Genomic DNA, 13,241 nt, shown 5'->3' with positions numbered 1-13,241 from the left:
AAAAAAAAAACAAAAAAAAAACCCTTGACACCACTTGTTTCTACAAAATTCAGTATCAGCATGCAACCTATATATTCTACACGTGCCACAAGTGGTGGTTAAAGAAAGATAGTGGATCCATAAAACAGGTTTGAACGTATAGGGGCATGGTCCCCACAAGTCCACTGAGCATAGCAAATACTGCACGCAATCAATCTACAACATGCTCCTGCATGAGTCAGTAGGTTAAACGTACCACACGCTACTTTCTTTTCCTTTGTACGTATTCTACTAACTCAATACCATGCTGCTACGCTGCTTCATTCAATCATTGAGCACTATAAATATATCACTGCTTCCATTCTCAGTTTCATCACAGGTTCTTAGCTCCAACCACCAACACATATATATGAAACCCTTGTAGCTATCTACCAACACAAACACCACACGAATTAAATATTCTCGGATAATGTCGGCTAAGGGAAAAAACCTCTCTTTCTCTCACTCTTCCTGGTCACTTCTCTGCTGCAGAAATGGTATTTCTGCAACTTCACCACCAGACACAGGGAAAACCAGCGATGAGCTAAGCAAAAACAGTTCAAGATCACGCGATTACAAGAAGCCAGGAGGATGGAAGGCTATGCCTTTTATTTTAGGTATGATCAGTTTTTCTTTTCCTTTTTCACAAAAGTAAGAACAATTACACATGATTTGGTCGTGTTTGTTTTCTTTAACTTAGTTTTTTGGGGGTTTAATGTTGCAGGTAATGAAACTTTTGAGAGGTTGGCAGCATTTGGTTTGTTTGCTAACTTCATGGTGTACTTAACAAGAGAGTTTCATTTGGATCAAGTTTATGCTTCCAACATTCTCAACCTATGGAGTGGTGTTACCAACTTTTTCCCTTTGATTGGTGCCTTCATTTCTGATGCTTATGTTGGTCGCTTCCGAACTATAGCTTTTTGTTCCTTTTCTACTCTACTGGTACTGTTTTCGCTACCTCTCTCTATGTTTTGTTTACACTTTGAGTGAACCACCTTCATTATATATATTGTCACTTTTGCTTCCTCTTTTATCTTTCATTATTATATGAACTGCTTCTGACTTTGGAGAAAACCGTTGATAATCAGGTGAAGCATAACACCTAGAGTTGTTAAGTTCATGATTTTTCAGATCATAGGTTTAATGTTTTTGTGTTGAATAGATACTTATACATGTTTTCCACTGTTTAATCATGATACCGACCCTCATAATTTACGTTTTTTTTTTTAATTGTTTTATATCATCTATATATCATACTCACCTTTTTTCTCTTTATCTCTGTCTTGTTAGGTGTCAAGTAGATTTGTCTCACAAATCGTTTTATTTTTTATTTGCTCAGTGTCTTTTATTAGGTTTTTAATTTAATATATAAAACAGTAGCTTTATTGGTAATTGTTTTGTCTCTCGTTGCAGTTTAATATTTAAAAGAAAATTGTGATGCTTTGATAACTTTTACATATAGTATAGTCATATTATTATTTTATTTACATTTGTTATTGTCATTTGGATATAATATTTATTATTGAAGGTTGCTAAATGGTTGATTTAAGAAAGTTGTATGAAATGATTAATTTCCTTAAATAAGCATTGTTTCTAAATCATACAAGAAAGATAACGATACAAGAAAAGGAGAGATTGAAGTGTCGGGTACAACATTTTGATGTGGACATAGTGACCAAAGGACAGATAATACAGTAAAAAAAGTTGCGTATGAACTCGATTTATCTCTTTCACAAAAAAAGAAAAAAAAAGGAATACGATGACTGTTATTAATAATTAAAACAAGAACACGAGATTTCTAAATCAGACACTGCTTACAGTCACTGGAATCGTGGATGAAAACACAGAGAAAGAGACAAATGAAATAGAAAAGAAAGAGAGAGAGAATTTGATAAATGCGTAGCATAATTTACTGATTATACATGAAGACTTCAAAATTAAAATTTAATCATAAATTTCTGTGCTGGATATCTATGTTTTAGTCAGATGTTTCATGTTTTTTTTTTACCTCATTAACTTATGTACATCTGGTATATTTATATGATAGATAAATTATTTTCCTAATTTTCTCAGAATAAAATATTAAATTCTAAGGTAAAAAAATATCACAGAAGAAAGACATTTGTAATATAAAATTATTTATTAACTTTTTTATGAAAAAATTACTTGTAATTAACGAATACAATATGTAACCATTTCCTGCATGTTATCCCTATCTTGATATATTTTCTTGCCAGTTTTCATATCTTATTTTTATGCATGTATTTACATTTTACAGTGCAATATGACAATGGACTTGTATTTTTTTAATTAATGAAATTAAAGTTGTCCACTTGAACTTAATTTAACAGTACATATGTAGAGGTAACACTATCAATATATATTATAAGCAAGGCAGAAAATAATGCGAGTTAGTGGGTTGATAAATTTGTATTGGAAATATTTTATAGATATTAAAAATAAGGTTTATTTAATATGAAAAGAAGTATAATGACATGTTTAGAGAAATTTGTGGGTAAGTACTTTTTACAGAGGACAAGAAAGACAAATTATACATTACTTTTTAGTAAAATAAAATTCATTTACAGAAAAACTAATTTTGTAAAATTACAATTCTGTTTTTACAGTATATACATACTAATTTTGATTTAAACAAAAAATAATTTTATTTAATTATTTGCAGTTGACAAGTCAGACTTATGTGCAACTGTTTCTCCTTTCAAATAAATCATTTCATAGATACGATACCTAACGTGACAGCACTGGTATCTTTTCTGTTGACTTCTATTTTTGGATGTTTGCTCCATAAACAAATCCAAATTCTCCAAGTATACCTTTTTGTTATTTTTTTGCACAAAAATTATTGAATAATACTTTTTTATTTTAAAATGTCAATCTTTATTTAATATTTGAAACAAATGACGAACTTAACTCCGGCAATGGTATCTCACTTTCATATTAACCCTTGAAATTAATCATTTACTAAACAATTTAGCATAAGCAAGTAAGAAAATTATGCAGAAGTATTATTATAGTCTTGTAGTGTTATATATTCTTCCATACATACATATGAAAATTTGTGATAAAACTTGTGTTATGACAGGGAATGGTGATGGTGAGTTTAACAGCATGGTTACCAAAGTTGCATCCTCCATCATGCAGTCCTCATCAACAAGCACTGAACCAATGTGTTAGAGCTAGTACACCCCACCTAGGTGTCCTACTATCGGGACTGTGCCTTTTAAGCGTAGGGTCTGCTGGCATAAGGCCATGTAGCATTCCTTTTGGGGTGGATCAATTTGACCCCACCACAGACGAAGGGAAGAAAGGGATCAACAGTTTCTTCAACTGGTACTACACCACCTTCACAGTGGTCTTGTTGATCACTCAAACCGTGGTTGTCTATATTCAAGACTCCGTTAGCTGGAAAATAGGTTTCGCCATCCCAACCCTCTGCATGCTTTGCTCCATCATTATGTTCTTTGTCGGAACAAGAATCTACGTGCATGTCAAACCAGAGGGAAGCATTTTCTCTAGCATCGCACAAGTTCTCGTGGCTGCATACAGAAAGAGAAAACTTGAGGTTCCATCGGAGAAACAACTCGACGGGGTTTTCTATGATCCTCCCCTTGTCGGCACTCGTGCGTTGTCAAAACTACCGTTCACCAACCAGTTCAGGTGAGATAATATTATTTTTACATCGAATAAATTTTTACACACATTTTATTTTATATCTACTATTTTACTCTTCGATCTTTACCAAAGTGGCGTGTAAAAAAAAACATTTTTCTAATATTATAGAAAGATATCTCTATAATGTTTTAGGTGGAGTGGGCGACGTTGCATTTGCAAGAGCCACGAGATTTATTATATACATATTATTATCATGAGTGCGTGTGTCATTATCCTACGTATATCATTGATAAATAATTAAAGGTGCTACTAATAGTATCTTGTACATATCATTGGTTTTTAGAACTTTCATTCAACTTTTGGTATTATATAGTTTGGTAGTCAAAATTAGGTGGTGGAAAAATGATGGCCAGAGGAGTCAAGACTTTTCATCGATTTTTTTTGCTATTTTTACTTCGTTTTTAAAATATACTCATGTTAGTTCTTTTAAAAAAAAATGTAATATATTTCGAAGACATAACAAATAATCTAAATTCATAAAAGAACAATGATACGTTGAAATTAAAATTTTAAAATTTTCTCATACAAATTGAGATGTCATTTTTTAATTGGTCTAAAAAAATAAAAAAATAAAAAAATAAAAATGAAAAACCACTTAACAAGAAATATATCAAATTACAAAATTAAATTATCAAAATTTAGTTGTTAAAAACTTATTTTCCTTCATAAATGATAAACGTTGTGATTAACGTGGGTTGATTTATATTTTAACAGGGCTTTGAATAAAGCAGCTGTAGTGATGGAGGGGGAGGTAAACCCTGATGGGAGTAGAGTAAACAAGTGGAGGCTTGTGAGCATTCAGGAAGTGGAAGAGGTGAAATGTTTGGCAAGAGTTTTCCCAATCTGGGCTGCAGGGATCCTAGGTTTCACTTCCATGGCACAACAAGGAACATTTACAGTGTCACAAGCCATGAAAATGGACAGACACCTAGGACGGAATTTTCAGATCCCAGCAGGTTCACTTGGGGTGATATCGTTCATCACCATAGGTGTGTGGGTTCCGTTCTACGACAGAATCATGGTGCCAGCACTGAGAAGAGTGACGAAACACGAAGGTGGCATCAGTCTCCTGCAGAGAATCGGAATCGGCATGGTGTTTTCGGTTCTGTCGATGGTTGCCGCTGCTCTGGTGGAGAAAGTGAGAAGAGACACGGCGAATGCAAATCCGAATCCGCTTGGTATTGCTCCCATGTCGGTCCTGTGGCTGGTCCCACAGCTGGTCCTGATGGGGCTGTGTGAGGCATTCAATGTAATTGGACAGATTGAGTTCTTCAACCGACAATTTCCTGAGAACATGAGAAGCATTGCCAATGCTTTGTTTTCGTGCTCTTTTGCTGGTGCCAGCTATGTCAGCAGTGCACTTGTGACCACTGTTCATCATGTCACAGGAACACATACCCATCCTGATTGGTTAACCAATGATATAAACTCTGGGAGGCTAGATTACTTTTACTATCTCGTTGCAGGAATTGGAGTCCTCAACTTCATTTATTTTCTCTTTGTGGCTCAAAGATATCAGTATAAAGGAATTTCTGACCTCCCTCATGATTTGGAGTTAGCTTCCAAAGGAGAATTACCTCACTCTACTGCTGCTAAGTGTGAAGATTCTACATAATAGCAAAAACACAAAAATCACACACACATAAACTTTATAAGAATATATATATATATATATATATATATATATATATATATATATATATATATATATATATTCTTATAAAGTTAGTTTTTTCTTTTATCCATGGTAGATGTTAGTATTTAAGTGATTGTATTTAAGTGATTGAGGAAGTTGAATCTGTCACCTCTCTTATCTTCTCTCTTTCAAACCCACTAAATCCACTAAGTCAATCTTATACTTTCTAAATATTATCAAAAAATTGAATTTAGAGTCTTTCTAACAGTCTCTTCCAACTATATATATTTATAATGTGTTTTAGAACGTGTTTAATGTATGAAATTATAATAATTTTTTTTTTTCGAGATCAAGTCTAATGTGTGTGTAGCTTTTTTATCACAAAGATTACAATTTAGAAAGAAGGACAAAGAGAAAAAGTAATGCCATCCTAAAGATGATAATGGACGTATAGCAGAAATTGATAAAGAATAAAAGTGATAAAATTATATTATATTATATACATATGACTGTCCTTTTCAGATATGACAAAGCAAGCTTCCACTATAGAAATTTTCCCTGCTACTACCTTACCTCAACAGAAAGTATGGTATACTTCCAAAAGTTTCGCATGATTTAAAATCAAAGTCAAATTTATAATTTTAAACTTCACAAATATATATATAATATATATATAGAGTAATGGATCATCCATTACCATTAAAAGTTATTGTGGGAAACAAATAATACCTTCAAGGTGATAATCGCCATTTAAAGTTATTACATATATATAGAGTAATGGATTATATTTATAATGGAGTATCTTTTAATTCTTAATTAACTAATATGTGAGGTTAAGTGGGCAAAGCACAAAATAAATGTCCCCCAATCGTTAAATGATGTTATGGGAAGATGTGGAAGTCTTCAAAATAATTACTTTTTAGAAGAAATTAATAGTTTTTCTGAAGAACTTCAATTTACTCCCTTCAGATTATGATTATTTTCACCTGTATGTTATATTTTACAATATAATAATATTTTAAAATTTTAAACAGTTTAATTTCGCGCATTGCCAATGGTAACAATTTATATTCTTTTTAATACGAGAAGGCCAATACTTGTTCAATTCAATTTACCTAAGAAAAGCAAAACTTCTGCCATTGTTGAGTGGATGAAAAAAGATCAATCGAACCCATACATTAAAATTTTCAAGTAACTTTAAAAAAGACGAGTACACATGTGAACCTTTTACTCGAAATTTTTTTTTTTTTGCTTTCGGCATGAATGGTCAATATCATAGTAAACAAAACCATGATTCCTTGATGATATTCTTGTCTGTTTGTAAAATATGGTGAGGAAGGAACAGTAAAAACGACAGCAACCAAAAACTGGTTTGAAAGTAAGAAATTTTTTTTCTTCTTAGGGTGTGAACTAGATCAAATTTACACCATTAAAATTAAAGAGACTACAAACACAAACTTACATTGAAAGAGCAATAACACATGAAATTGACATGTCCCATGTAGAAGAAAAGTGGGAATCGAAGAGGATTTGGAACAGTGTTTGTCACTTCTCCTTGCAATCATCCATGGAAAAGCATTCCATTTTGGACACAGACATCTTGGTGCATATTCTTATTCTTCAATCCGAGAAGATCAAACAAAAAATAACAAAGAACCAGTCAAACACAGACTTAACAAATCTTAGCATCTACCCACTTTTCCCACATGAATATATATGTCCACTTCAAGGGATTGTGACTTCTGGATTGAACCATGAATCATGCATTAGAAGACTACTAAAAAAAATGGCTTTCTTGTGATAATTGTTGGTGTGACACTGAGAATATTTGTGGTGTACCATATTTGTTGTGCATAATGTGGGAGATGGGGTGGAGAAGGGGTCCAAAGTTCCTTCCTTGTTCACATGTATCATAGTTCCACTAAAGATGATACACAAAGAAAGAAGCTTTTATATTGTCAGCAACAAAACTCTTAAATAATAATTAATTTTAATAATTAAGAATTGCTAATTATTATATTATCAATTTAAATATCAATTTACAAAATTAAAAATGACTAATTATTAAAATAATTATTATTATGAATAAAAAATTATAACTAATCATTAATTAATGATCAATTATAATTTTTTATTTATAATAAAAATAATTTTAATAACAAATAATTTTTAATTTTATAAATTAGTATTTAAATTATTTAATATAATGAGTAGTTATTTCGTTTCTAAATTCGGTGTTTAATTGAAGATTTCTTATAGTGATACTTATAGATCAATTAAGGAAAACATTCAAAAAAAATATAACAATGAGAGTAAGTAAAAACTATATAAATAATATTAATTATAATTCAAAATTTTAAAATAATAAATTTTCGAGAGTTAATGATCAATTTTTTCATTTTAATCGTTTATTAAACTCAATGCATACCAACTTAATTTACTATTTAGATATATGATTGAATAGTGATCATGCTGTTTTCTTTTTAAATGGTTGTTCAAAATTCATGTATAAAAAGTTGCATTTTTAGGAGGAATTAGGTTCTTAAATGAAATTTTGAAAACAAATAATTAATGTAATGTTTATGCATTGTAGTTAAATTAAATGTTTTTTATATGATTATGTACAGTAATTTTTATACGAAACAAGTATAATATAAAAATAAATAATTTTATATGTTTTAAGTATATAATTATATATGTAACTTAATAATGTTTATACATTCTCTTAAAATATACTTTTATTTTATATATGAATTACTTTTTACTTTTTTAATTTATATTTAATTGTTTATGTTTCTGCGAAAACAATAACAAAATATTAGGGATCACATCATATTTTACACAATCCTTGACTTCCTGAGATGGCTACTCCTCTAGTCTTTGACTTGGATGTGTTTTCTTGTAGTATTGGCAGATTGTATGTTTTGGAGTTACTTGCAGAAAAGACTTCGAGGATTAAGTCAGTAAAATCTCTCAAAAGTCAAATTCCATGTTAGAGAATCAATAAATTGTGTACCTTTTATTGCTGGAGTCCACCTGTATTTATAAAGCATTAATCACGATTTATCTTATTCGTGGGTTGGACCTTTATTGGACTTATTGTGCCTCTTCTAGGCCTGTATGAGTTTGACTAAGGTCCAATACCAAACTTGTGATTTGATTCTGAGAGTATAACCATTATTTTCTAAGTTGAAAGTAGGCGGCATTTGTTCGTATTTTGCATTGATCATTATATATGCATAATCTTTATGTATAGTTAACGAATATTCCTTTTATGCTAGGATTATAAGTTGGTGGTTGGGACCGGGTAATTAGCCATACCAGTCCTAACCGCCTTTCTGAAAACTATTATTCAAAAAAATAGCATTTTATAATTAATGAGCTTATTCTTGAGAACTATTTATGTGTTTAGAGACTTCAACGTGCCAAAATATTTTCCATAGCTAAACTATTTAGTACTTTTGCGATTTTTCGGAACCCACGGTATAACAAAATTCAAACGATTTTTTTTTCTCATCAACCAAATAACTGAAAATTAATCCTCATTTTCATTTTTTTAAACGTACAATTTGTTCATGTGTTTTAGATATCAAGAACTTAATTGGAGAGAAACAATAACATAAGATAAGTAAGTACAATTAATATAAACCATTAATATTAAAATGATTAAATTTGTTTATGTCCCTTAAAAATTGGAATTAGTTACTCCTTCAAACTTTATCCAATTTAGTCACCAAACTTTAGAAATATGTGAATTTAGTCATTTTAACCAAATTTTATTAAGTTTAAAATGTTTCAAACGTTAAATAAACTTAAAAGTACTAAATTCACGCATTTCTAAAGTTGAAAGATTAAATTATATCAAAGTTTCAAAAATGGACTAATTTCAATTTTTACTAAGGCACCAAAAACATATTTAACCCATTCTAAAACTCTAAAAGTACATAAAATGGCTCAAGAGTAGTGTGATTTTTATAAAATGGAAAATTATAGTATTTTAATAATAAAAGGTTTAAATTATAAATAAATTCCTAATAATTAAAGTTCATTTTATAAAACCACAATTTCTCTAAAATCCCTTTGTAAGTTTTCTTTCTGCCATTTCTATAGGTTATTGATCTCTACTTTTGTCCTTTTGAAGATCAAGATCATATAATCAATCATGTTGAAGAGCTCTACGCGTTCATCCGATTAAAGAGTCAAACAGAGTAAGTTTATGTTTACCTCTTTTTAAGTATTTTCGGTCCTTGAGATGCATGTGGGCTTTAGGGTTATGCATGTGGCTCAAAGGAGCTCTTGGTGAATCTTTGTTGTTTTACGATCTAGAGATATGCTCAGGTCTAATTGGGGTCTTTGTTGTCAAGTTAGGTTTTTCTGTGTGATTTAGAGAGCATCCTTGAGAGCAAAGGTTGTTTAACCAAGGTAAGAGAAGGATTTAGACGAAGAACTGTAATTTTTCTACAAAACTATTAATTAGATTAGAATCTAGTCTTTTGGTGAATAATAAATTAATCGGAGCATAATTCAAAGTTGAGTTTTTGTAGAAAGATAATTCAAGTTTAAAAAAAAATATAGATTTACAATCGAGTTGAGAAGAACAATAATTTTTTTATTAATGATTAATCTGAAAATAAACAAATAAAATGTGCAGGTTTGTGAAAAAATTGAGACTTAAAAAAGAGGAAGAGGAGATTTCAAGATACTACAAGTCTACTATCGATTTTACTTTTTTGACAATCAGAACCAGGTTTAATTGTTTTAACTCATTGGTTTCATCTACTTGTCTATATTAGTGTTTTATATATTATAATTTTTTATTTCATATATATTTATATAGATATATCAACAAGAAAATTTGAACCACGCTATTCAAAAATTCAAAAGAAAAAAAAAATGAGGCTTTAATTGCATCACAAAAATGAACTATGAATAAATTTATAAAAATGGATAAGAAAAATGAATTAGAAAATACGGTTTGGTCAACAATGTCTCAATAAATAACTACAAATAAATTTATAAAAATAGATAAGAAAAATAAATTAAAAAATACAATTTTGTCAACATGTCTCAAGAAAAATTAAATGAATGAACCTTATTATCTAATAAAAAAGAAATGTTAAATGAAATTAATTATGACAATTTAATAAATAATTTTGTATAAAAAAATTCAAAAAATAAATTTTGGATAAAAGACCTAGTTTTATAAATTTGTTTTAAGTCTTCTAAACTCTTGAGCATGCATGTGTCTTTATATTTGCTTATTGTTAATTTTTTTTTTATTGAAGATGTATTTTTTTTCTATTAGGAATATATGTTATATTTTTCGTGCTTTTGAGACTTGTACTGTAGTTATACGAAAATGTTAATGTATGCATAGGTAGTCTAGCTCTAAATAAGAAAATATATAAATCAGGATTAAATTAAAAAAGAACTATAATTAATATTTTTACAATTATTTAATAAGAAAGCCTATAGTTTTGGCATTATTATTATTTTTACAATTATGTCATTATATTTCTAAAGTTTTAATTGTTTTTTTATTCATTTGCATATCAAAACCTTTCACATATTTATTATAAAAAATAATGTATAATTATCATAATAAATTAAAATTGTCACTCTTTCATACATTTAATAGAAACAATTATTTTGTCATAATAAAAAATAGTTTTAGTGAGATTTTAAAACATCGGTATAAATCTAATAGTGATTAGAATACTACCAGGGACAACTAATTATGATAAATCTAGGTTTTGTGTAATGATTCAATCTTCCTCACAAGTTTAACTACGTTTTGACTAGAGGTGGCAAATAAATTTGTTTATGTGAGTATTGTCTAAACTCGTCTCCGTTTTGACATAAAATTCTCGCATTGACTGGGTATGGGTATGCGTATGGAGAATTTTCGACTTTTTCAATTAGGTATGAGAATGGGTATGAGATGTACATATCCCTGCCATAATATCCGTCCCCGCCACATTTTCATCCTAGTTTAAATTATTAAAATATTCATAAGTAATTTAAGTAATCCTATATATATATATATATATATATATATTATATTTTTTATTTCTTCTAATTATTTGGTTTGTCATAAAACTGATTCACATCTCCAATATATTTTTTCATCTTATTATAATCTTTATGTAATTATGTTAAAATTATGTATGTCAATTATAATTTTTTTATGCCTCACATTTGAATATTTTTATTATTTTTAATATTTTTATTTATTATATATTTTTCCTTTCACATGAGAATGTTTAATACTCTCAATTTAAGGTAATATAAAAAAATTCTTTACTTATTATTATTAATTTCTGTTTAATTTGAAGAACTCTATTATTTCGTTAAAATAATTTTCGTTTTTTTTTTCAACCATTGAGTATGTATATTGATATTTGAAAAGTTTTCTTAGATTTCTAAGGTATTTTTCATCTTATTATACCCTTAGTTATACATTTGGTTTGCTTTGTGCGATTTCTTTCAATGGTCTTTTAAATTATTTCTAACACACACATTTGTTAACTTTTTAATATTTTTATTTATTGTTTATTTTCATCATGTAGAAAAATATTTCGATATATTCTATCTAATTATTTTTTTATTATACCCTTAGTTATACATTTGGTTTGCTTTGTGCGATTTCTTTCAATAGTCTTTTAAATTATTTCTAACACACACATTTGTTAACTTTTTAATATTTTTATTTATTGTTTATTTTCATCATGTAGAAAAATATTTCGATATATTCTATCTAATTATTTTTTTATTTTCTAACTCATTATCAATCATACTATAATTTTTTCACTTTAATTGTATAAATAACTTTATTTACTACAATATAAAAAATTAATTTAATTGCAATGAATATTTTTTTGTCACTATCCAACATATATTAGAGTTCAAAAGATACAAAATCTATGTCAAAATTTTATTATTATGTTTATTATTTGTTCTTTGTGTGATTTTGATCAAGTGATGTATTATAACTTTTATTAGTGTATAAAAAATAGATTTATTAGAATTTAAAAAATTGAAATAAACAAACATTTAAAATATATTTTAATTTGCATATTTGTTTTCTTTTTATATTTTTTTAAATATTTTTTTAATTTTATCAACTAAGTTTCATTAATGTTTGTAGTTTTCAAATTTAATAAATGTTTTGGTTATCATAAAATTTTATTTGGTATTCTAATATAAAATGTAAACAATTATAATTTATTTCAGAAGTATTTGATAGAAACAACCATCTTCCTAATATTGAATATTTGATAATATTATGTTTCATTTACCGTAATTTTTTATTATTTTATAAAAATTGATTAAAATTAATATTGAAGTAGTAAAAAAACAGATATGGGTATGGGTACGAGATTATACCCGTTACCCGGTGGGGTTTGGGATGGGACAAAAGTTTAATACCCGTTGGGTTTGGGTATGGGGATGGGGATGAATTTTTTTTACGGGTATGGGTATAGGACAGCGAAACCCGTCCCCGTCCCGTCCCGTTGCCATCCCTAGGTACGAGATTATACTCATTACTCGGTGGGGGATGGGATGGGACAAAATTTTGATTTCCGTTGAATTTGGGTATGAGGATGGAAATGAGAATATTTTTTTTTACGGGGATGAGTATGTGATAGCGAAACACATCTCCGTCCCGTTGCCATCTCTAGTTCTTACCTGTGCATACGCATGGATCTTTATTTATTTTTTTACTTAAACATGATATTATATATAATTATTTAATGAATTAATATTTGATTGTTAAATAGCTTTATTATTTAATTATTATTTTAGTATTGATTTATTGTTTTAGAAATAAAATATAAAATATCTCTATAGCTAATGCAAAATGTCTTTTCGAATGTCAGAATAAAATTTTTGG

General features: G+C 28.6%; 1 protein-coding gene across 1 annotated transcript; it reads left to right on the top strand.

Moving 5' to 3' along the window:
- The first annotated feature begins 336 nt into the window (after window positions 1–336).
- LOC114173588 (protein NRT1/ PTR FAMILY 2.13) lies at window positions 337–5,522 on the top strand. The gene is made up of 4 exons (XM_028058076.1): window positions 337–635; window positions 743–960; window positions 3,122–3,696; window positions 4,426–5,522. The coding sequence occupies exons 1-4, from the start codon at window positions 449–451 to the stop codon at window positions 5,324–5,326; spliced, it is 1,881 nt and encodes a 626-aa protein (XP_027913877.1). The 5' UTR covers window positions 337–448; the 3' UTR covers window positions 5,327–5,522.
- The last annotated feature ends 7,719 nt before the right edge of the window (window positions 5,523–13,241 follow it).

Source organism: Vigna unguiculata, chromosome 2 (assembly GCF_004118075.2).
Source record: "Vigna unguiculata cultivar IT97K-499-35 chromosome 2, ASM411807v1, whole genome shotgun sequence".
NCBI lineage: Eukaryota > Viridiplantae > Streptophyta > Magnoliopsida > Fabales > Fabaceae > Vigna > Vigna unguiculata.
This window is presented reverse-complemented; position numbering and strand designations above follow the sequence as displayed.